The sequence below is a fragment of the Bos indicus x Bos taurus genome, chromosome 24 (genome assembly GCF_003369695.1).
Source record: "Bos indicus x Bos taurus breed Angus x Brahman F1 hybrid chromosome 24, Bos_hybrid_MaternalHap_v2.0, whole genome shotgun sequence".
Taxonomy (NCBI): domain Eukaryota; kingdom Metazoa; phylum Chordata; class Mammalia; order Artiodactyla; family Bovidae; genus Bos; species Bos indicus x Bos taurus.
In genome coordinates, this window is record NC_040099.1 from 20289053 (window position 1) to 20315667 (window position 26615).

Genomic DNA, 26615 nt, shown 5'->3' on the forward strand with positions numbered 1-26615 from the left:
AGACAGAGAGGCCTGGCATGCTGTGGTTCATGGGGTCGCAAAGAGTCGGACACGACTGAGCTACTGAACTGAACTGAATAACATGGGAGTGAAACCATGTCATCAGGGGTCAAAAGACATGCAAATCAAGTTAAAATTCTATCTACATACTGTACCTTTAGAGTAAAGATTCAAGTTAGAAACAGTGATCTTATACTTTGCTGTTCTTTCAGAAATTATTTCTGTCTATTAGTGTCCCTTTGCATTTCCATATTAATTTTTGGATCATCTTATCAATTTCTGTGAAAAGGAAAAATGCTGGAGTTTGCAACAAACCTATAAACAAATTTGTGGAAAATTACCATCTTAATAGCACTGAGTGTACAATCCATGAACATGGAATAGTATCTTAGATATTTAATTTCTCTTAGCAATGCTTTATTATTTTCAGTGTTTTATTGCACTGCTTTCTTAAATACATACATTTTAAATTGTTCATTGATAGTAAATAGAAATAGACTTGCATACTGATCTTATATCGTGCAAACCAGCTAAACTGATTTATTCTATCAGTTTGTGTGGTGTGTGTGTCTGGATTTCTTGAGATTTTCTACATATAAGATTATGCTGTCAATGAATAAAGACGGTCTTATTCCAGTAATACAGAGAAAATTTCCTCCAACAGAGCTTCCTTCTGTCTTCTTCCCTTCGTGCAAGTACACACACATACATACACACAAAGTCTTATATCTTATAAGCTCAATAATACAATTTTATAATTGTTGTTTTATTCAGGTGACTTTTATGTTGTCTATTTAAGAAAAAAAAGATATATAATTACTTTTACCAGTGTTCTATTTCTTTATGTGAATTTGAGTTACTGTCTATGTCATTTTTTTTCCTCTGAACAGACTTCTATTAGTATTTATTGTAAGGCAGGTAAGCCAGCAATAAATTCTCTTTGTCTTTATTTATTTAGGAATTTCTTATTGTCACTTTCATTGTTGAAGGATAGTTTTGCTTGATTGCCAGTTTTTTTCCCCTTCAGCTCTTTGAATATGCCATCCCACTGCCTCTTTCTTCTACTGTTTCTGATGAGAAGTTAACTGTTAATCACATCTTTTTTTCTATCTACAAATCTTTTATTCCATGAAGAATTCTGTAGTACACTTGAGTCAAACATGTAACAGATATTCAAAGAGCATGACATTTTTGATTTGGCTTCTTTGTCAGTTAGAAGTGTGGTGACACTTCTGGACTGCCAAGAAAATCTGGGTTTATATAAAAAACTCAAAAATATCTTAGTATAGACAGAAATAAAATAAATATTACATATTAAAATACATAAGTAAATAAGATAGAAGGTACTAGAAGAATGGTAAGGAGCTTTATTAGCACATGCCTGTATGTGGTAAACAAAAAATTTTAACCAAAAGAACATATGAAAATAATCACAGTATAGGAAGTTGTCTCAAGACATTGTGGTCCAAAGTGCTACCAAACTCTTTAACAAACTATAGAGACAGCAGTAATAGAAACACAGAAACAATTAAACATGCACTCAGCAGTGATTTATCTTTATTATGGTTCAGATTCTGTCTGGTCCATGATGCAGACCTAAATAGAGAAATACAGAACAAGTAATCATGGGAAAAATGGAAAAATTTCTATAAAAGGCCTTTTACCAGATCAGAACAACAGAGATTCATTAATATCCACTGCCCATGGTTAAAAAGTAATGGAGATTTTATCCATCTGGTAGAAAAGGGAGAAATCTCAAGATGATTCCAAATATACCTTTTAATATCCACTTGGCAAAAAAATGAAGAGTTGAGAAAAACAGTAAGTCAATCTTGCATAGGGACATTTTCAAACTACAGTGGGAAAAGCTAGTCAACATGCACCCTAGGTTTTAATATAAAGAGTTCTGTGGAAATACTATACCATTCCTGGAATGATACAGCTTATCAAATAAGATTAAAATAGGGGACTTCCCTGGTGGTCCAGTGCCTAAGACTCCGTGCTCCTGATGCAAGGGGCTTGGGTTGGAACCTTGGTAAGAGAACTAGATCCCACGTGCCACAACTAAAGGTCCCACCTGTTGCAACTAAGACTCAGCACAGTCAAATAAATAAAAATAAAATAGAAGTTATACGCATCATAGTTTAAGGTGACATTAAGGTCAGATTCACAGAAAAAGAAATTAACACTCACCTGTGATAAGAAGAGCTATATTCTAAAATGTACACTGACCAAAACTATGGTTACTGGATCCTCCCATGTCCAAGAACCAAGGTCATATTTGTTAAGTACTGTTTCTTAAGGATCAGGAAACGGAGTAACAGACACACATCAGTGAGGTGTCTCAGTCTAAATAGAGTAAGTGAAACATCTTTCTAGATTCCACAGTGAAGAATTTGTAAGGCTGAACAAATTATAAGATGAATGGAGAATGTAAATTCATCTTTGAGGCAAAGCAAGAAAGAGGACTGGGGAAAAGCAAGGAAAAAATTTACTTTGTAAATGGAGCAACTTCTTTTCAACCAAAAGGCAAAAAAGAAAACCATAAGCTAGGGCATTCTTCATAAGAACTGCAGATTTAATAAAACTATACACAAAACCTATAATAAGCAACTTGAGCCACATAGCAACCAACACAAAGAAGAAACTGAACAAGTCCCTTAAAGTCAAATGAATCTCATGAAAAATGAATTGCTGACTCTCCATCACAAAATCTAAAGATGAGTTTAAAAAAACCTTACTTTGAAAACAAATAAAATTTTACATCTACCTAACATTATGGCTACTCACAGAAAAATCAAAGTGTTTCCCACCATCTCTAGTAGATTTGTGCTCTGGTATTCAAAAAACTGGATTTCAGATTAAGATTCAAAAGAGGGTTAGTTGTAGAAACAAGGGCATTTAAAGCAAATTTTCTATAAATCTATATTTTAGCTATCTCAAGTTTTTCTTGTCTTTCTCTCAAGAAAATACAGATTCAGGTTGTTTGGGTTCATATCTTGATTTCCCAGGGCTTCCCAAGTGGCTCAGTGTTAAAGATTCTGCCTGCCAAGCAGGAAACATGAGTTCAATCCCTGGCTTGGGAAGATCCCTTAGAGAAGGAAATGGCAACTCTCTCCAGTATTCTTGCCCAGGAAGTCCCACAGACAGAGGAGCCTGGTGGGCTTCAGTGCATGGGGTTGCAAAGAGTCAGACAGGATTTAGCGACTAAACAGCAGTTGCTTGATTTCCCGACTTGCTACCTAGATGACTTGGACAAATCTCTTCCTCTGCCTCAGGCTTCTCCTCTGTAAAATAACTTCACTGGGCTACCAAGGGAGTAAATGTTTTAATGTACGTTAAGAGCTAAGAACAGTACCAGTACACAGTATGTACCACATTAAATTTTGTTAAATAAAATTAAATATTTATTAAGCCAAATATATTAGTCTCTGAGTGTACAAAAACCAACAGGATGCTTGTTTTCAAAAAAGTTTGGTGAAAGAGATGGATGAATAAACAGTGATTACAAAAGAATAAGATGTCCACTAGATTCACCCAGGTTCCAAGATGTCGAGTGAGAAAGTGCTTACTTTGGTTTAGCTAAAAGAAGCCTGTCACAAAGAACAAGTCAGGTAATACAGGTGACAACTGCCAATTACTGTTCAAAAGGAAACTTATTTTCCCAATTCAGGTTAAAATAGTAGAGCCTACAGTTCACTTCAGTCACTCAGTCGTGTCTGACTCTTTACGACCCCATGAATCGCAGCATACCAGGCCTCCCTGTCCATCACCAACTCCCGGAGTTCACTCAGACTCATGTCCATCGAGTCAGTGATGCCATCCAGCCATCTCATCCTCTGTCGTCCCCTTCTCCTACTGCCCCCAATCCCTCCCAGCATCAGAGTCTTTTCGAATGAGTCAACTCTTCATATGAGGTGGCCAAAGTACTGGAGTTTCAGCTTTAGCATCATTCCTTCCAAAGAAATCCCAGGGCTGATCTCCTTCAGAATGGACTGGTTGGATCTCCTTGCAGTCCAAGGGACTCTCAAGGGTCTTCTCCAACACCACAGTTCAAAAGCATCAATTCTTCGGCGCTCAGCCTTCTTCACAGTCCAACTCTCACATCCACAAATGACCAGTGGAAAAACCATAGCCTTGACTAGACGGACCTTGGTTGGCAAAGTAATGTCTCTGCTTTTGAATATGCTATCTAGGTTGGTCATAACTTTCCTGCCAAGGAGTAAGCATCTTTTAATTTCATGGGTGCAGTCATCATCTGCAGTGATTTTGGAACCCCAAAAAATAAAGTCTGACACTGTTTCCACTGTTTCCCCATCTGTTTCCCATGAAGTGATGGGACCAGATGCCATGATCTTCGTTTTCTGAATGTTGAGCCTTAAGCCAACTTTTTCACTCTCCTCTTTCACTTTCATCAAGAGGCTTTTTAGTTCCTCTTCACTTTCTGCATATATGAGGTTATTGATATTTCTCCCGGCAATCTTGATTCCAGCTTGAGCTTCCTCCAGCCCAGCATTTCTCATGATGTACTCTGCATATAAGCTAAATAAGCAGGGTGACAATATACAGCTCTGGCATACTCCTTTTCCTATTTGGAACCAGTCTGTTGTTCCATGTCCAGTTCTAACTGTTGCTTCCTGACCTGCATACAGGTTTGTCAAGAGGCAGGTCAGGTGGCCTGGTATTCCCGTCTCTTTCAGAATTTTCCACAGTTTATTGTGATCCACACAGTCAAAGGCTTGGGCATAGTCAATAGAACAGAAATAGATGTTTTTCTGGAACTCTCTTGCTTTTTCGATGATCCAGCGGATGTTGGCAATTTGGTCTCCGGTTCCTCTGCGTTTTCTAAAACCAGCTTGAACATCTGGAAGTTCATGGTTCACGTATTGCTGAAGCCTGGCTTGGAGAATTTTGAGCATTACTTGACTAGCGTGTGTGATGAGTGAAATTGTGCGGGTAGTTTGAGCATTCTTTGGCATTGCCTTTCCTTGGGATTGGAATGAATACTGGCCTTTTCCAGTCCTGTGGCCACTGCTGAGTTTTCCAAATTTGCTGACATATTGAGTGCAGCACTTTCACAGCATCATCTTTCAGGATTTGAAATAGCTCAACTGGAATTCCATCACCTCCACTAGCTTTGTTTGTAGTAATGCTTTCTAAGGCCCACTTGGCTTCACATTCCAGGATGTCTGGCTCTAGGTGAGTGATCACACCATCGTGATTATCTGGGTCATGAAGATCTTTTTTGTACAGTTCTTCTGTGTATTCTTGCCACCTCTTTTTTTTTTTTAATTTTTTAATTTAACTTATTAACTTTACAATATTGTATTGGTTTTGCCATATATCAACATGAATCTGCCACAGGTATACACGTGTTCCCCATCCTGAACCTTCCTCTCTCCTCCCTCCCCATACCATCCCTCTGGGTCGTCCCAGTGCACCAGCCCCAAGCATCCAGTATCATGCATTGAACCTGGACTGGTGACTCGTTTCATATATGATATTATACATGTTTCAATGCCATTCTCCCAAATCATCCCACCCTCTCCCTCTCCCACAGAGTACAAAAGACTGTTCTATACATCTGTGTCTCTTTTGCTGTCTTGCATACAGGGTTATTGTTACCATCTTTCTAAATTCCATATATATGCGTTAGTATACTGTATTGGTGTTTTTCTTTCTGGCTTACTTCACTCTGTATAATAGGCTCCAGTTTCATCCACCTCATTAGAACTGATTCAAATGTATTCTTTTTAATGGCTGAGTAATACTCCATTGTGTATATGTACCACAGCTTTCTTATCCATTCATCTGCTGATGGACATCTAGGGTGCTTCCCTGTCCTGGCTATTATAAACAGTGCTGCGATGAACATTGGGGTACATGTGTCTCTTTCAGTTCTGGTTTCCTCAGTGTGTATGCCCAGCAGTGGGATTGCTGGGTCATAAGGCAGTTCTATTTCCAGTTTTTTAAGGAATCTCCACACTGTTCTCCATAGTGGCTGTACTAGTTTGCATTCCCACCAACAGTGTAAGAGGGTTCCCTTTTCTCCACACCCTCCCCAGCATTTATTGCTTGTAGACTTTTGGATCGCAGCCATTCTTACTGGCGTGAAATCTTGCCACCTCTTCTTAACATCTTTTGCTTCTGTCAGGTCCATACCGTTTCTGTCCTTCATCGAGCCCACCTTTGCATGAAATGTTCCCTTGGTATCTCTAATTTTCTTGAAGAGATCTCTAGTCTTTCCCATTCTGTTGTTTTCCTCTATTTCTTTGCATTGATCACTGAGGAAGGCTTTCTTATCTCTTCTTGCTATTCTTTGGAACTCTGCATTCAGATGCTTAAATCTTTCCTTTTCTCCTTTGCTTTTCACTTCCCTCTTTTCACAGTTATTTGTAAAGCCTCCCCAGACACCCATTTTGCTTTTTTGCATTTCTTTTCCATGGGGATGGTCTTGATCCCTGTCTCCTGGACAATGTCACGAACCTCAGTCCATATTCATCAAGCACTCTATCAGATCTAGTCCCTTAAATCTATTTCCACTGTATAATCATAAGGGATTTGATTTAGGTCATACCTGAATGGTCTAGTGGTTTTCCCTACTTTCTTCAATTTCAGTCTGAATTTGGCACTAAGGAGTTCATGATCTGAGCCACAGTCAGCTCCTGGTCTTGTTTTTGTTGACTATATAGAGCTTCTCCATCTTTGGCTGCAAAGAATATAATCAATCTGATTTTGGTGTTGACTATCTGGTGATGTCCATGTGTAGAGTCTTCTCTTGTGTTGTTGGAAGAGGGTGTTTGCTATGACCAGTGCATTTTCTTGGCAAAACTCTATTAGTCTTTGCCCTGCTTCATTCTGTATTCCAAGGCCAAATTTGCCTGTTACTCCAGATGTTTCTTGACTTCCTACTTTTGCATTCTAGTCCCCTATAATGAAAAGGACATCTTTTTTGGGTGTTAATTCTAAAAGGTCTTGTAGGTCTTCATAGAACCGTTCAACTTCAGCTTCTTCAGCGTTACTGGTTGGGGCATAGACTTGGATTACTGTGATATTGAATGGTTTGTCTTGGAAATGAACAGAGATCATTCTGTTGTTTTTGAGACTGCATCCAAGTACTGCATTTTGAACTCTTTTGTTGACCATGATGGCTACTCCATTTCTTCTGAGGGATTCCTATCCGCAGTAGTAGATGTAATGGTTATCTGAGTTAAAGTCACCCATTCCAGTCCATTTTAGTTCGCTAATTCCTAGAAAGTCGACGTTCATTCTTGCCATCTCTTGTCTGACCACTTCCAATTTGCCTTGATTCATAGACCTGACATTCCAGGTTCCTATGCAATATTGCTCTTTACAGCATTGGACCTTGCCTCTATCACCAGTCACATCCACAACTGAGTATTGTTTTTGCTTTGGCTCCTTTCCTTCATTCTTTCTGGAGTTATTTCTCCACTGATCTCCAGTAGCATATGGGCACCTACTGACCTGGTGAGTTCCTCTTTCAGTATCCTATCATTTTGCCTTTTCATACTGTTCATGGGGTTCTCAAGGCAAGAATACTGAAGTGGTTTGCCATTCCCTTCTCCAGTGGACCACATTCTGTCAGATCTCTCCACCACGACCCGCCCGTCTTGGGTGGCCCCACAGACATGGCTTAGTTTCACTGAGTTAGACAAGGCTGTGGTCCTGGTGTGATTAGATTGACTAGTTTTCTGTGAGTATGGTTTCAGTGTGTCTGCCCTCTGATGCCCTGTTGTAACACCTACCGTCTTACTTGGGTTTCTCTTACCTTGGGCGTGGGGTATCTCTTCACGGCTGCTCCTGCAAAGCGCAGCCGCTGCTCCTTACCTTGGACGAGGCGTATCTCCGCACCGCCGTCCTTTCTGACCTTGAATGCGGAATAGCTCCTCTAGGCCCTCCTGCACCAGCGCAGCCACCGCTCCTTGGAGGTGGGGTTGCTCCTCCCGGCCACCGCCCCTAACCTGGGACGTGGGGTGGCTCCTCCTGGCCACCGCCCCTGACCTCACACGTGGGGTAGCTCCTCTCGGCTGTTCTTGCGCCGTCGCAGCCTGGCACTCTTAGCCGCTGCCCCTGACCTCGGACGTGGGGTAACTCCTCTTGGCCGCCTCCTCTCGGGCATGGGGTCCTCCCGGCTTCTGCCCCTGACCTTAGACATGGGGTAGCCGCCCGCGCCAAATGCGCCGGTCGCAGCCGCCCGCGCCAAATGCGCCGGTCGCAGCCGCCCGCGCCAAATGCGCCGGTCGCAGCCGCCCGCGCCAAATGCGCCGGTCGCAGCCGCCCGCGCCAAATGCGCCGGTCGCAGCCGCCCGCGCCAAATGCGCCGGTCGCAGCCGCCCGCGCCAAATGCGCCGGTCGCAGCCGCCCGCGCCAAATGCGCCGGTCGCAGCCTCCCGCGCCAAATGCGCTTGTAGAGCCTACACGTGGCCTTAATTTCATTCAAATAGTAGAGGCTACAAGTGGTTTGACCACCAGGAACTTCCTGAAATCATGGTTTTAAATTTTTCTCATGATAAAGTTAAAATGAAAATTCAAAAGTATCTCCTTTTGAGAATATACTTTCTCCATACCCTTGACCAACAATTTATAAGATTTGTTATTTTTTTTTAAGTTTTGCCTCTCAAGTTTAAGGTTAAGTAAGAAGGCAGTGTTAACTATGGCTGGCTGCTAGGGAAACGTCCAAGAGTCACTAGTTTAAACATAAAACACTATTCCTTGAGGAAGTTTTACTCCCTCCCGCCTCATTTTCAGTTCACTTCAGTTCAGTTCAGTCACTCAGCCTTGTCAACTCTTTGTGACCCCATGGACTGCAGCATTCCAGGCTTCCCTGTCCATCACCAACTCCTAGAGCTTGCTCAAACTCATGTCCATTGAGTCCAGGATGCTATCCAACCATCTCATCCTCTGTCGTCCCCTTCTCCTCCTGCCTTCAATCTTGCCCAGCATCAGGGTCTTTTCAAATGAGTCAGCTCTTCACATCAGGTGGCCAAAGTATTGGGAGTTTCAGCTTTAGCATCAGTCCTTCCAATGAATATTCAGGACTGATTTCCTTTGGGATCGACTGGTTTGATCTCTTTGCAGTCCAAGGGACTCTCAAGAGTCTTCTCCAACACCACCGTTCAAAACCATCATTTCTTCAGTACTCAGTTTTCTTTATAGTCCAACTCTCACATCCATACATGACTACTGGAAAAACCATAGCCTTGATGGAAAAACCATAGCCTTGACTAGATGGACCTTTGTCAGCAAAGTAATGTCTCTGCTTTTTAATATGCTGTCTAGGTTGGTCATAGCTTTTCTTCCAAGAAGCAAGTGTCTTTTAATTTCATGGCTGTAGTCACCATCTACAGTGATTTTGGAGCCCAAGAAAATAAAGTCTGTCACTGTTTCCATTGTTTCCTCATCTATTTGCCTTGAGGTGATGGGACCGGATGCCATGATCTTAGTTTTCTGAATGTTGAGTTTTAAGCCAGCTTTTTCACTCTCCTCTTTTTAGAAGTAGATAGAAAAAGGACTGGGCCTCCTTAATCTAGATGTCTTTAGAGTGCCCTAATGACTATTTCTTGACTCTCAGTCTCTATCCTTGTGTGTGTGTGTGTTAGTCACTTAGTCATGTCTGACTCTTTGTGACTGCACGGACTGTATCCCACGAGGCTCCTCTGTCCATGGGATTCTCCAGGCAAGAATACTGGAGTGAGTTGCCATTTCCTTCTCCAGTCTCTATCCTTAACTACTGGCAATTGAAAAGTCCCTCTGCCTTTCATCCAATACTCTGGTCAGTGTTTCTGTGCCCTGTTAACGCCCATCATGGAGAGGGAGGGAGTGGAAATGAAAAAGCAGAGCTCAGAAATCTTAACTTCATGCTATAGTTTTCCCTAGCCCACTCATGAGAGCAACAGACAAGGGCCACCTTAAAATACACCTGCCCTTTTGCAAAGTGGCAAAACAAATCCAGACAAACAAGATTAGCTGCTACCTTCTCTGCCTCATTTTATAGCCTAAGTTTTCAGAAAAGAGAACCAAAGATAATTTTTCAAAAGTTAGAATACAAATAAACCACTCATACTTTGGTTGTTTCTTATAAATATTACAGACTTCAAAAAAAGGGTGGGTATATTAAAAGTCTAAGATATACCACCTTCCAGCAAAATTATTATTCTTTCTTTTTACTGCCTCCTAGGTGGTGCTAGTGGTAAAGAACCTGCCTGCCAAAGCAGGGGAAGTACGAGATGCAGGTTCAATCCCTGGGTTGGGAAGATCTCCTGGAGAAGGAAATGGCAACCCACTACAGTATTCTTGCCTAGAGAATCCCATGGACAGAGGAGCCTGGCGGGCTACAGTCCATAGGGGTCGCAAAAAGTCGGACAACTCAAGTGACTCAGCACGCAGGCAGGCATGTCAAAACTTGAGGTTCAAAACTGGAGTTTTCTTGACCAAAACTGTTAACCCATCTGAGACAGGTGTCTTTAGGTTGAATAAAACTTAGAAGGGTTACAGAAAACCACTCAGGACTTGTTACTACTCAAAGGGAAAGGATAATCCTTGCAATCAATATAGAATCTGAACCTGTACAATTTAACAGAAAAGACAGGATAATCCTTCTGAAAGTTGTCCATCCATGCATAAATGGAAAATGAACCTGGGTAATGAACAATTAGTAATAAAGTAGCTGTGCTCAACCTACTGAACCATAACCAGGATGGAATCTACTCTGATAATAGGTACATTATCAATGTCTTAATACTAATATGAGTGACTTTGACCCTACTATACATATAGCTTTTTTCCTACAGTGTTTCAATACAAAGGGTATCCTTATCCATTTGAAGATTTAAATTCATTTGGATGTGAAAAAGACATCTGGTGTTAGTTGCTAGAGAGAAAGAAGTCGATTTTCAGAGCTTGTTTCACATCACAGCTGGCAGGGTTCTGAACTTTCATTTAATTATGTAATATGTACTATTTGATGATACGTATACAAACTCTAATACACAAACACTCATATATACTTATGTGATTAATAAGTATATACAAACACTAAATTACATTAACTATTCCAGTTTCTCTAATTAAAGCTTTTACCAGTCACCAAGACACTTTTATTATTCTAAAACTCTGAACATAAATTAGAAGAGGTTTATGAGTAAAAAAGAGCCCACCTGATTGTCACTAAGTAACAGAACACTGGGTTTTCTTTATCACTCCTGCAGTGCTTCCATACAACCAGGAGCTGCCCTCCTGATGCACAGCCTGGTCAAGGAATCATTCCTGACCTCCAGGCCCCAGAACAGGAGAGGAAAAGAAAATAGGGAAGTAGATTAAACCAACTCAATCACACACTGTAATTGCACGTCTAAAGACAATGTATACAGTGAGACAATTAAAGTAAGAGGCCAAATGACTCTTCTGACATCTGGTTGATTCATTAAAAAACAAGGTAAGAAGTAAGACACTTACCTGTTGTTCCTGCATTTTAGCAGCACCAAGTTCTGAGACAGACATAGTGAGCTTCTCCTGCTGTTCTGATAGATACTTCTGATAGAGACTTAGAAGTTCTTGGCATTCTTTATATTGTAACTGAAGAGGTGAGATTGCAAATTAAGGGAAAAAAACTAATAAATGGATTTAAACTGCATCCAGCAGGGTAGTATTTCAGATTTCAACAAACAAAACAGAAGCAGAAATGCAACCATAGTTGGTGAGAGTGCAAGTAAGTATAGTCATCAGATGAACACAGCACATGTATCCCCCTCAAAATCATGAAACAATATTTCAGAGAGTGACAATGTTCATCCCATTTAAATATTTCTTTCTCAAATCTTTAAATTTGAATAAATAAGAACAAATGCAAACATACGCAAAGAAAAGTTGGACCCCCACCTCACACCATAAATAAAACTAACTGAAAATGGATTACTGACCTAAATGTAATAGCTAAAACTATAAGTTTCACAAAAGCAAAATTTTTGTGACCTTGGATTATGCAATGTCACCTAAAAGCACAGCAACAAAGAATAAATAAAGTGGAGTTCAAATTTTAAAACTTTGTGCTTCAAAGGACACTATTAGGAAATTGAAGAGACAACATCTAGAATCATAGAAAATATTTTCAAATCATCATGGGGTCACAAAGAGTCGGACATGACTGAGCGACTGAACTGAACTGAACTGAACAAATGGTAAAGGTCTGGTATCTATAAATATGAAGATGTTATGTGTATGTGCATGCTAAGTTGCTTCAGTCATGTCCAAGTTTTTGTGACCCCATGAACTCTAGCCTGCCAGGTTCCTCTGTCCATGGGATTCTCCAAGCCTAGAATACTGGAGTGGGTTGCCATGCCCTCCTCTAGGGGATCTTCCAGAACCAGGGATGGAACCTGCATCTCTTATGTCTCCTGCATTACCAGGTGGTTCTTTACCACTAGTGCCACCAGGGAAGCCCATGAAGGCGTTACATAACTCAACAATAAAAAACTATCACCTAATTAAAAATGGGCAAAGGACTTTGACATTTCCTCAAAGAAAATATACAAATGTCTAAGCAGTGTAAGCGAAGATGCTTTACATTATTAGCCATTAACCACTAGGAAATGCCAATCAAAACCATACTGAGATACCACTTTGCATTTGCTAGGATGGCTATCATCAAAAAGACTGACAATAACAAGTGCTGGCAAGAATATGATGAAATCAGAACCCTCCTACACAGCTGAGGGGAATGTAAAAAGCTGCTGCTTTGGAAAATAATTTAGCCGTGTCTCAAAAAATTAGACACAGTGTTTCCGTAAGACTCAGCAATTCCACTCCAATTCTCCAAGAGAACTGAAAATATAGGTTCACATCAAAAACTTGTATATGCATATTCAAAGTGGCATTATTCATAACAGTGAAAAAGTGAAAACAACTCAAATGTCTATCAAGTGATAAATGGATAAACAAAATGTGGTATACCTATAAAATGAAATATTTTTCAATCATAAAAGAAACAAAGTATCACTACATGCTACTGTATGAATGAACCCTGAATACATTAATATGCTAAAGAAGTTAAGACACAAAAGGCTACATATTCTATGCATGCTACTGTTGTTGTTTAAAATAGGTCTTCCAGTGAGCCAGGGCCAGGGAAAAGAAAACTTAATTCCAAGTATGTGTGTGTTTTTGTGTGTGCTAAGTCACTCAGTCATGTTGACCCGACCCCATGGACTGAAGCCCGCCAGACTCCTCTGTCTATAGAATTTTCCAGGCAAGAATACAGGAGTGGGTTGCCATTTCCTACTCCAGGGGATCTTCCAGATCCAGGGATCAAATGCATGTCTCTTGCCCCCTGCATTGGCAGGCAGATTCTTTACCAATTTAAGTATACCAGATCACAAATAAGCGTTATACTTATCCATGTTCATTTCCTGCCCCCTTCTCCAATTTTCTGAAATATTCATTATATGAGTTAAAGGGCAGGGAGATAAATGTCCATAAGAGGCAATCCCATATAGATAGAAAGTATATTAGTGGTTACCAAAAGATGGAGGAGGAAAACAGGAAGCAATTGCTGATGGGTATGAGTTTTGTGGGGTAGGTAATGAACATGATTTGGAATTAGATGCTTGTCTTTGCACACCTTTGGGAATATACTCGAACCACTGCAAACAGTGGTTACTGCAAACAGGTGATTTTTACTGTATGTGAATTATATCTCAATAAAGCTGTTAACAAAAATTCAGAGTAGAAGTGATGAAATTGTTTTGATCAAAGCAATGACTGCCTAATTTACATAGAAAGTTCTAACTATACTAAACATAAGATTATAATTAGATTTGGCTCTCTTTGGTTTTGCATGTCATTTAAGTCAATATTGCATTAATAAAAGCAACAGCAGAAAATTTTATTCCCATATACTTCCCTACGTGTTTTACAGTCTAGCATGTAGAACACGGCAACCTAACTTGGGGTTACCCTCTCCCACAGCTTCGCAAATTTGCAAAATACTCAAGAAGAATATGCTCAGACTGCACAGATCAGGTGTCTGGGAGACAGGTAATTCTATTCAAGGGTGAGTTCTCTGTTCTATACTTCTCATTGTGGTAATTCCTTACCCAGGCCCATTTTTCTCTCAGATCATTTCAGAGTCTCCCCTCAACACCTAATTATGAATGCTATTGGTATAAAATTACTGTCCAATGAGATTAGTCTATATAAATACCTTTATAACAGGCCATCATGATTAAGGGTGGGAATAGTATTTCTTAAATGTCAAAAATGGTGACTGGCTTCAGTATTCTTCTTAACATTTTCATAACCTAATCATTGCTCCTGGGCAGATTCCTATTCTAATAACTTTTGCCAATCCTGACTGCATAAATAACCAATTGCTTCATTATTCTCATTATTAACCTTTAACAAAAAAGGAGCCAGAGATGACTTGTAGGATACGAGCTGGTTCATAATGAAAGGCTGGTTACTAAGCTAAAGAATATATTAAACAGGAGAAGATTTAACACTCAACATCTTAAAAAACAACAACGAACAATGTACAGTGGTCTAAATAAGCTAATATCCTCTCAATCTATATCAAACCAGGTTGGTTTTACATTCCCATGCTTTTTCTTAATCTCAAAAAGACAGGAATGATTTGTGGCGGTCCCAAGAGTCTCTGCCAGCTATATGATGTATATAAAAAGAATTTTTTATTCTTGCTGTTACCATAAGCAATAATGTTTACAGTAGATGAACATATTAGCCTGGACACAGAATATGAATTTTATTCATGAAAAAGTTAGCACAATTATACAGCTTAAGAGTTAAATGTCAGCATTTGAAGGCAAATTATAGGCAAATTCATTTAAATACATGCTATGTGGCAGAATATAAAACAGGCAGTCCTAACTTTATCAATTTTTTATATCTGTATTGATTCAACAGATTTTGAAATGCCCTCCCCTTTCCTGTAAAATCCAAAATATATGTACATGCAAAACAGTAATTTTCCTTCCTCCCTAGCACAATGAGACTACAATCCTCCATCTGTAGTGAGAGATTTATGTGAGGAAAATGTGGGTAAAATGCCTTCTTAACTGATGGTGGGGGGATGGGAGATACTGAGAAAGAAGACATATTTAACTCAGTCCTGGCCAACAGACGGGGCAGAATGCAACAGATGGATAAATTCAACCTAAGGGAAGGTGTGCACCAACCACGATGTGAACCCAGCACTGCAGGTCTGCTCAACTGTGATTCAAGAACTGAGAGAAACAGCAGTCCTCATGATCTCATTAGAGAAATAAAGCTTCCCAACAGAAAAATAAATTAATATTAAGCACTATCATATCTAAACCTAAACATCAAATTAATTTGCTAAAACAGCTGCTGGAAATGGTGATTTTGCAAAGCTTAAAGCCTTTAACCCCAAAATGCATTATATAGAAAAATACTAAAACTAGAGATTGAGGCAGAATGAATAGGGAGATGAAAGATTAACAAACTCTGTGAGAGAAAAATCAAGGGTGGAAGGAGAAGGAACAGAAGACAGCATGTGCTACTAGCATGTTGCCTAAGCAACTAACTGTCTCAAACTGGAAGCATTCTCTGGCGCAGTGGAGACCACTCCCATTACCCCATCCCACCCTTGCCTCAGAGGTCTAGGACACCTGAATCTGGTGGTTTACCATGTAATTCCTGATCTAATACAAAATGAAATGAAAAAAGGTCTCCGGGAGAGGACAAAACAGGGAAAAAAAAAAAATATATATATATATATATATTTAAACAACTCCTTTTTAGGGAACCAAGACTCCTTAGAAAAAAGGCTGATTTCAATGGCTGGGACAGGGAAAGTACAAAGTGATCCTAAACTCTTATTCTAATGCAAGAAAGTGTTTAAAACAAATAGATGAGGGCATATCAAAGAAATAGCAGCAGATCTAAAGGGAACTCTCAGTCCCTCTCAGCTGGGGCTTTTTGGCCAAATTTGGGATAAATTGAGCATCAAAAAGAATGACTCATTAATAGCAAATTAAGTTTACAAAAATCCACCAGTCTATTGCGGTACTTCACAAAAGAAGAAAAGAGTGAAAGGGGAAAAAATTAAAGTCCTTCTTTATAGAAAAATGCTAATTATATAGGAGGAATGGTCAAATTTTAAAAATCACCATTTTGTAATCCCCAATGTAATAACTAATTCAGGTGAGGCTCATTAGTTGATACTAAAATCAGTAGGTAAAAGGTTAATAAATAAGAAATTCATATGGTGTTAAGATTAATTATTTACAGCAAAGAAGAAAATGACCCTTAAATGGTAAAATTTGGTAGTCATCATCTAAACAAAGTAAATTAATTTAGGATTACTAGTAGTGAAACAAGCAGAAATTATGTACTTCCTAGTGTCTGAACCAGGCAACATCACCTAAGAAATATTTTTGCCAAGTATGCTTTACTTGAACCCAACCAAATCTGAAATCTAACTCCCATTTAACAGGAATTGAAAGAAACAAAGGGATAAGTTACACCACACGCATCACACGCATCAGACAAATCCATAATGTGGGAGATTTTGCAAAGCACTTGAACTCTTCAAAAAGTTACGTTATGTGGAAGAAAGAGGGTAGGACTATTCCAGATTAAGAGATCAAAGACACAACCAAATACAACCCATCAGTCAGACTGAATTTTGGCTCAGGAAGAGAAATAGCTATAAGAGACATTCTTGGGACAACTAGGAGAATTGGAATATAGACTCAGGAAAAGTTATTATAGAATTACTGCTTATTTTCTTAGGTGGTTTATAATATGGTTTATAAAGAGAAATATTATTCTTATGAGTGTGAAATATTTAGGGTGACATATAACAGCTGCCACTTTAGGGAAGAAAAAGCGCAAAATAAATTTTATATCTGTAAGTAAATTTATTTATATAAATTTATAATAGAACTAAAACCTAAATATGTACATAGATTTGTGTGCATGTATATATATACATATATAAACATATATATGAGGAGACAAAGCAAAAAGAGCAAAACGTCAACAAGTGTGGAATCTAGGGAGCAGGTATAGGGTGGTTCGTTGCACGAGTTTGTTAACCTTTCTATATATTTGAAATAGGTTGGTAGGTGCCCAACATGCTACTGGGGAAGAGTGGAGAAATAACTCCAGAAACAATGAAGAGATGGAGCCAAAGTAAAAACAACACCCAGCTGTGGATATGACTGGTGATGTAAAGTCCAATGCTGCAAAAAACAATATTGCATAGGAGCCTGGAATGTTAGGGCCATGAATCAAGCAAAGTAAACTGGAAGTGGTCAAACAGGAGATGGCAAGAGTGAACATCGTCATTTTAGGAATCAGCAAACTAAAATGGACCAGAATGGGTGAATTTAATTCAGGTGAACATCATCTCTACTAATGTGGGCAAGAATCCTTTAGAAGAAATGCAGATAACACCACCCTTATGGCAGAAAGTGAAAAGGAACTAAAGAGTCTCTCAATGAAAGTGAAAGAGGAGTGAAAAAGCTGGCTTAAAACTTAAAACATTCAAAAAACTAAGATTATGGCATCTGATCACATTACTTCATCACAAATAAAAGGAGGAAAACTGGAAGCATGGCAGATTGCTCCATAGCTTTAAAGCTATGACAAACCTAGACAGCATATTAAAAAGCAGAGACATTACTTTGCCAACAGAGATATTATTTTGCTGACAGAGGTCCATTATGGCAGCAAGTGAAGAAGAACTAAAGAGCCTCTTGATGAAAGTGAAAGAGGAGAGTGAAAAAGTTGGCTTAAAGCTCAACATTCAGAAAATTAAGATCACGGTATCCAGTTCCATCACTTCATGGCAAAGAGATGTGGAAACAGTGGCTGACTTTATTCTTCTGGGCTCCAAAATCACTGTAGATGGAGATTGCAGCATGAAATTAAAACATGCTTACTCCTTTGAAGGAAAGCTATGACTAACCTAGATAGCATATTAAAAAGCAGAGACATTACTTTGTCAACAAAGGTCCATCTAGTCAAGGCTATGGTTTTTCCAGTGGTCATGTATGGATGTGAGAGTTGGACTATAAAGAAAGTTGAGCACTGAAGAATTGATGTTTTTGAACTGTGGTGTTGGAGAAGACTCTTGAGAGTCCCTTGGACTGCAAGGAGATCCAACCAATCCATCTTCAAGGAGATCAGTCCTGGGTGTTCATTGGAAGGACTGATGTTGAAGCTGAAACTCCAATACTCTGGCCACCTGCTGCGAAGAGCTGACTCATTTGAAAAGACCCTGATGCTGGGAAAGATTGAAGGCAGGAGAAGGGGACAACAGAGGATGAGATGGTTGGATGGCATCACCAACTCAATGGACATAGGTCTGGGTAGACTCCAGCAGTTGGTGATGGTCAAGGAGGCCTGGCGTGCTGTGGTTCATGGAGTTGCAAAAAGTTGGACACAACTGAGCGACTGAACTGAACTGATGGTTTTTCTGGTAGTCGTGTATTGAGAGTCGGACCATTAAGAAGGCTGAGCGCTGTGCTGTTGGAGAAGACTCTTAGGAGTCCCTTGGACTGCAAGGAGATCCAACCGGTCAATCCTAAAGGAAATCAGTCCTGAATATTCATTGGGAGGACTGATGCTGAAGCTCCAATACTTTGGCTACCTGATGTGAAGAACTGACTCACTGGAAAAGACCCTGATGCTGTGAAATACTGAGGGCAGGAGGAGAAGGGGGTGACAAAGGATGTGATGGTTGGACAGCATTACCGACTCGACGATGCCATGGACATGAGTTTGAGCAGGCTCAACGAGTTGGTGATGAACAGGGAAGCCTGGCATGCTGTAGTCCAGGGGGTTGCAAAGAGTCAAATACAACTGAGCAACTGAACTGAACTGAACTGATATATTTGAAAACTGTCATGATAAAGAGTTGTAAAAAAAAAAACTTCTCTGTGTTCTTTTTGTTTTTATAGTATATTAAATGAAGTGAATTCTGGAAAAGGAGTTTACAGATGCACTGGGTAGGAAGGAAGGAGAGTACCCTTGGCTGCAGGGTCATCCGGAGCAAAGGACAGAGAAATGAAACCAATTTGCACGTTAAGGGAACTGCAAATATGATGGCATGGGTGGTTGACTGGTTGAGAGTAAGGAGAATGAGTGAAGAGGCTGCAGAGACAAACAGGGGCCAGATCTTGAACGTTTTACTAAGTTGTTTGAATTTTATTTTTGTGGAACCCATTGATATCTTACAACCAATTTGTATGTTGCAAATATCCCTTTAGTAGGAATGTGAAGGGCGGACTGGAGGGCTTGAAGATGGAATGAAGGCAACCAGTTAGAATTGGCTACAACAGTATAAAGGAAGAGATGAGAGGGGTCCGAGTTGAAGTAATAATGGTAGGAAACCGGGGGCGGGGGCGGATTTGGCTGATTTAAGACGAAATCAGCTTATGAATTGAGTAGAAAGTTGTGTGATGCACATTTCCATTTTCCAAGATAGGGAATGAAGAACAAACAAAAGGTATGGGGGAAGGGGTGGAGCTTTAGACACACTGAGTTGGAGATGCTTGGGGAGCAATTCACTGAGATGGCCAATTGGGACACTTGAAGCCCTGGGCCTGGAATTCAGAGAAGAGGTCTCAGCATAAATAGAGATTTGGGAGTTAATCATTTTGTATGCGGTGGCCAAAGACATGAGAATGTTTAACACTGTCTAGGAAAGTATTCAGTTTTGTTTGCTTGTTCGTTCTTTCTTTCATTCAACAAATAAGTATCATGAGGGCAGGAATACTTGTTTTGTTTACTGCTGAATTCCTTAGCCTACATAATAGGTGCTCAATAAATATTTATTGAATAATATTTACTGAGTACATTAATAACCCAGACTGTGCCAGGTACTAGACATAAAATGATGAACAAGACCAACACTGTCTTCTGCAGGGAGCTTGTTATCCAGCGAGGAGGGCAGGTAAGCAAGCACATACTTAAGATAACAAATAATGAAAGCAACAGCAAGAACATTAATGTTCTTGTTAATGCAAGTACTTCCTAAGGGGACCCAAATGACTGAGGAATGAGGAAAACCCTTTTGGAGAAAGAAGTGTTTAAATTAAGAGAAGAGGGCCAATGTAACAACTACATGTAAAGGGCAGGCAGAGAAGAGGAACTGATAAAAAGATGTGTCAACTGGGCTCAGTGCTGCAAGGGCCACACCAGTTGAAGATGACGTTAAGGCAGCTACAGTGACTCTCGCCAGAATACAAGTTTGTTCACAACTTCCCCCACTGTTTTGATAGATTCTATTTCACTTTAGAGAGAAGATCCTGGAAAGAAAGAGCTGTTTTTACTCAGAGTCACCTTGTGCCATCCATTAGTCACAAGCTTTCAAGGGAATCTAGAACTCAAAGATCTTCACTATGGCAGGGACTCCCTTCATTCTGTACCCCAACATACTACTTATTATATAAAGACAGCACATACTGTATATTCTGCTTAAAATGTTTTGCCTGATCCCAATTCTATGAAATTCCTCCTTATCCTTTCAAACTTAGCTTTATGTCACCTTTTCCTCCTAACTTTGAACTTCAGGCAGAGTTAAGTACTTTTATTATAGTAAATAGATACAGTTAAAACTATATGATTATATTACTATCAGTTGAAGTGGCCTGTGTGTTTCTGAAATCATAGTATATTAAGCTTGCTATCTCTTTAGTACATAGCAGCCATTTTTAAAATGATACAGGAATGAATAAAGGCATAAAAGTAAAGGAGTAAAGGAGGGCCTCAATTTCATGTGAGGTTTGGATCTGGAATCAAAACAAACCAAAGACACGCTGTGTGGTCTGTAGCCAAGAAGACGCCTAAAAATACAAATTTATTAAAAACTTTAAATTGTTCTGACATCACAAGACTTTCCTATCTTGAAGCAAATATGGTTTCTGATCATGTTATATTTCTCACTCTACAATCACTACCTTATTTCCCTTTTCAAAAAAAGGGGCACATTTCCTGAGATAAACACTGAAGTCCAAATTATATATCTAGTTTGGCAGTCAATGACAATTTTTGCAAATGAAAACAGATTTGTTGGTAAAAGAAAAACTGATACCAAGATGCACTGACTAGCAGAGCTAGACAAAAATTTCATATGAATGTTGATACCCTTTTATTAAACTGTGATCTGTACTGGGGTACAACCCACTGATACAAGTCTGAAATTTTCCATCTAATTAAAAGAGAAATTCATGGCAAATTAGGTGCATAGCCACAGTGTTTTTCAATTTCCTGACAAGAGTAACCTGTTAGGAAGGGAAATAAATCTCCAAATCAAACAGGGGAAAACTTGATATTATGGACACTTACAAAGGAAAAAAGAGTCAAACGCCTCACCCATTTTCTTCTGAACTCTACTTGTTCTGTTTGAAAAACACAAGCCACTGAAAGATATCTAATTAGAGTATATATTAATAACTAGCTTTATGGGAGTTTTTGTAGCATTACAGTCTTTACCTTATTTCTTGCAGTCACAGAAAATGGGGCAGAGACAGACTTGGAACTAAGAGTAAAGCTCTACATCATGTCTTTGCTCAGATCACTGAACTCTGAGGTTTTTTAGAAAATCAGCTATGTAAATGAAGACCCAAAATTTATTTCTCCAACTTTAAAGCTAAGTATGCTTATTTAAAAGTTCATATGCAGATACCTTAAAAAGCAGGCTATCAGTGTACTAGATTGCTTAGAATTTTAATTTCTTAATACCAGTTTCCTTTCCACATAATACTCTAAGGATACATGTCTTTTCAAGAAATCATGGTAAATGTTAAAGACAAGGTTGCAAAAGCATTTCTAGTGAAAGTCACGCATTTTATCTAGTTTCTAACCTGCTTAAAACATAGATTTTGTGTAAAGGCCCCATGTTGCAACTAGACCTGCAGGATAAGTATTTAAAGCAGCCATTTGTAAGGCTGCTTTAAATCAATACAACCTTTCTTGAGTTACAGGAGCCAGCCTAGAACCGAAGAAAAAAAGGTTGTTATCACACCCCCTCCCCTCACCAGAAGCTACTTTATAAGGCAAACTATGGTAACAATGATGAACACTTGAACATTTCAAATTTCCAAAGGGGTAAATTCCTGACAACACAGACCACTGAAAAGAATTTGCACACTAAGCTCCCTAGACTGAAGTGAACAGGCTAAAAGCACCTCAGAAAGAAGTCATCTCATTGTGCTCCCTACCTTCAAGAAGAGGAGTTTTGTTCTTATCATTAAATTAAAACCCTTCATGAACTATCAACATCAATATATATGACACACCTCTCTCTCTTCATATGTCTTTATTTGTCTGCTTGAACTATTTATGCTGCTGTGTAAGATCATCCATTTCTGAGTGGAAATGTAAAATGACTATAAGAGGTCCCTTAAATCTTTTTTTCCACACTAAGTAATCCAGGGGCATTATGCTTCCCTTATACAGTTCATCTTCCAGCTCTTATCAGCCTTGTGCTTGTCATCTCTCCCTTTTTCAGTTCCTTATTAGAGTTCTTTTATAAGAGTCAGACAGACCACCAACACCTATTGCACAATTAAATGCTTACAACCAGAAACAGATACTGAATTAGAATATCTGAAGACATTTCCCGAGATAAACACTGAGGTCCAACTTACATATCTAGTTTGGCACTCACTGACAATTTTTGCAAATGAAAACAGATTTGTTGGTAAAAGAAAAACTGATACCTCAGTATAACCTCTGCTGGGGTGTGGGACACTTCTAAGTGCTTTAAAGAAATTATCATATTTAACCATCATCAAAAGACAAAAAACAAAGTACTATTATTAGTCTTATTTTACCAATAAATTTGCAGCCCAGAATGGCTAAACACTTACCCAAGGTTAGTCACTCTGTCAGTGAGCTGTGGTTTGGATTAAAGTATCGTACACAGGAATCACCTGTGAATCTTGTTAGAAAGCAGATACTGATTCAGAAGATGTGAGGTAAGGCCTAAGGTTCTACATTTCTAATAAGCTTCTGAGGGATGCTAAGCGCTGGTCCAGGGACCACACTGCGCATATCATCTCCAAGACCCTCCCAGCCTCCTTCTTTACGTTGAAGTGTAATACATTATTAAACTTCCTGTGCTTCTTCTCTTTAATCTACCCTTACAACATGATGCTTTTTCTCTTTTTGGTCAATTGTTCCAGTATTCTTGCCTGGGAAATCCCACAGACAGAGGAACTTGGCAGGGTACAGTCCATGGGATCGTAAAGAGTCGGACATAGCTGTGCAACTAACACTTTCACTTTTATTTTGGGAAAAAAGTATATAGAAATACTTTTCTACTGTGGCTGACTACTGAAGTAATAACAATTAGCAAGTATTACCTGTAGGGATTGAGAATTTATATTGGAGGAAAGTCCACAGGAAAAAAATGAACAACACATGTTGTCTCTTCTACTTTCAAACAGATATCCATCCTCATTTTTAAGCCTTAAGTCTGCAGTATAACTTCTGAACTCAGTTTAACATTGTAGACCATTAGCTATGGCCTTGGGGACAGGCACCCTCACCAAAGATGCAAGCACTTTTTAATGCAGTATGAAAATATGACTAATACAATAACTCAAAGTAAAAATCAAATGATTTCCATAAAATAGTAATACTATTCATGACTAGAGTAAAAAAGGAGAGTTCTTATAGAATGGAATCATATCTAACATTTTAAGGTTAAACTGGAAAAAGTAGTAGGAATATCTCATTTCTTCCCTCTTTGAAAATGACTAGGGATACTGCTCACAAATGTAAATTATTGCACAGAGAAAAATTAAGTAACTTCTATGTGCAGGTTTATTATCTAAACCCAGCAAATGCTGCAAAGACTCAGGGTAATAAAGCGTTTTATGAACAACTTCAATTCACTGGTTCCTAATATAATTGAGCTTATGTGAACTGTTTAGCAAAATGGCATTTTAAAAACTGGTAAAGAACCAGATTATCTTCTTGACCCTCCATTCAAGAAGTTATAGAGAAATAGTCCAAAATATTCAAGGAGAAAAGTTTTACAGTGTCAATAAAATCAAGGAGTCAAGTTTCTGATTTACTGTTTTTAAACAATATTGACCACTAAATACATTAATACAAGAGGACACATTTAAAAGAACAATCCCTGAGACCTAGGATTTTATCTACATATGCTTAACAACAGAGAACTAATCTACTATAAAATTCAAAAGTAATGAGCTGAAGAGCCAATGATTTCTATTCTCTTCTTTGACTATTTTAAGCAATTCCACTAGGAGGCAGAAGCTTTATATATTCAGTCCGTCTAGTAGTGATTTTTTATTTTTTAAAAATCAGTCTTAGATAAATCAATTCACCCATGTCTGCACTGGAAGGGAATATACCATCTTATGGACAAAGGTAAAGCATCTAAATGGGCTTCCCAGATGGTGCTAGTGGTAAAGAACCTGCCTGCAATGCAGGAGGCATAAGAGACATGGGTTCGATCCCTGGGTCAGGAAGATCCCCTGGAGGAGACCATGGCAACCCACTCCAGTATTCTTGCCTGGAGAATCCCATGCACAGAGGAGCCTGGCGGGCTATGGTCATAGTATCGCAGAGTTGCATATGACTGGAGCAACTTAGCATGTATGGACACAAAGCATCAAAATATAACAGGATATGTTCAGAAAATTAAGTCAATGTACATAGCCAGAAAAAACATTTTTTAAGAGTAAAATTAAAGTTAAGTACAATGGGATTTCTAATTCCAGACAAGATGAAGTAAGCATAATTTACCCTATTTGTCTCATTGCTGCTGCTGCTGCTGCTGCTAAGTCACTTCAGTCGTGTCCAACTCTGTGCAACCCCATAGATGGCAGCCCACCAGGCTCCACCATCCCTGGGATTCTCCAGGCAAGAACACTGGAGTGGGTTGCCATTTCCTTCTCCAATGCATGAAAGTGAAAGTGAAAGTGAAGTTGCTCAGTCATGTCCGACCCTCAGCGACCCCATGGACTGCAGCCTACCAGGCTCCTCCATCCATGGGATTTTCCAGGTAAGAGTACTGGAGTGGGGGTGCCATTGCCTTCTCCGATTTGTCTCATTACGCATAGTTAAAAGTGTGGTCATGATATACAATATAAACATACTACTACTACTAAGTCACTTCAGTCATGTCCAACTCTGTGCGACCCCATAGAGAGCAGCCCACCAGGCTCCCCCGTCCCTGGGATTCTCCAGGCAAGAACACTGGAGGAGACTCTAAAAGATGGAGAGATGGTAGACTGGCTGAAAGCCTCAGAACCTGGGGAACAACACAGAGGAGAGTTGCCTAGTTTTGTTTTTACTTTGTATATCTGGGACTGTGTTGTAGAAAACAATTCAGAAATCCCAACTGTCACTGACAAAAAGAAAATCCAAGAGGAGCTTACTTTCATCAGCCAAAAAAAAAAAAAAATTGGGGGGTGGGGGTTGGTGGGAACCTAGTAAAATTAAAGGCTTTTAGATAAGAACTGCCTGACTTGAGCCAAACATCACATAAATGACTGCAATGCCACCACCACCTCCATCAGCAAAGGCTCCGTGAGGAGCTCAGACTTCTACTCCCTCTACTCCCCAACCCCTCTCTGCTGGAGAAGGGTCAGAAAAGACTGAATGGGGAAGACTGACGTTAATGACTCCCTCCCCAACTTCTTCACCCTCATGATTATTAACAGAGATCTCTTGGCTTGAAGTTCCACTCCCATCTACCTTTAATGAGATATCCCTCCCAGCTGGGGTGATGTCAGAGGAAGCTGAATGCAAAGCCAAGAATTTCGTGACATATCAGCGATAACAGTGGAGGCCAATTGGGAAGCTGCTGTCCACAGCTAGGGTGGTATCAGCAGAGCGCTAGTACAGTGCTGAACTTCTATCCCTTACTCAGCAGTAATTAAGTGCCCACCTCACCCTGGAGAGGCTGAATAGAGATCGTGAACTTCCACTTTCACCTAAAAGTTATGAGGTGGAGTCTCCTGTTTCACCACTGCTGTGATGTCAGAAAAAGTCTGCTAAAAGAGATCATATAAATAACACCACAACATAATACCTATCCAAAATGTCTGGAACACAGTTAAAAATCATTTGTAATACCAAGAACCTGGATAATCTAAACCTGATAGAAAAGACAATCAACAGATGCCGGTACTGAAATGATACAGATTTTAAAAGTGCAATCATGAAATGCTTCAACAAGCAATTACAATATTTGGCAAAACTAATACAATTATGTAAAGTTTAAAAATAAAATAAAATTGGAAGAATAAAAAAAAAAAGAAAAAGTTAAAAAAAAAAACAAAAACAAGCAATTACAAGCATGCTTAAAACAAATGAAAAAAGTCTCAGTACAGAAACAGAAAATATAAAGAACAATCAAATGGAAATTTAAGAACTGAAAAATATAAAATCCAGAACAAAAAGATTCCTGGATGGGCTCAACAAGAGAAAGGAGTGGACACAGGAGAGAATTAGTGAAGCTTAAGTCAGAACAATACCTTAACCAATACCTTAACCAATACCTTACCCAATTTGAATATCAAAGAGAAAACAATAAGAAAAAGAAAATGAGCAGAGCCTCAGGAATCTGA

At 39.3% G+C, this 26615-nt stretch overlaps 1 protein-coding gene across 7 annotated transcripts in view; it reads right to left on the reverse strand.

The window, feature by feature from the left end:
• The window catches only part of KIAA1328 (KIAA1328 ortholog), a 421290-nt gene that overhangs the window by 251707 nt on the left and 142968 nt on the right, over window positions 1-26615 (reverse strand). For all 7 annotated transcript variants that reach the window (XM_027526136.1, XM_027526135.1, XM_027526142.1 and 4 more), the window contains one exon: window positions 11476-11603. In XM_027526136.1, the coding sequence (XP_027381937.1) occupies window positions 11476-11603 (128 nt within the window). The remainder of the gene's footprint in view (window positions 1-11475; window positions 11604-26615) is intronic.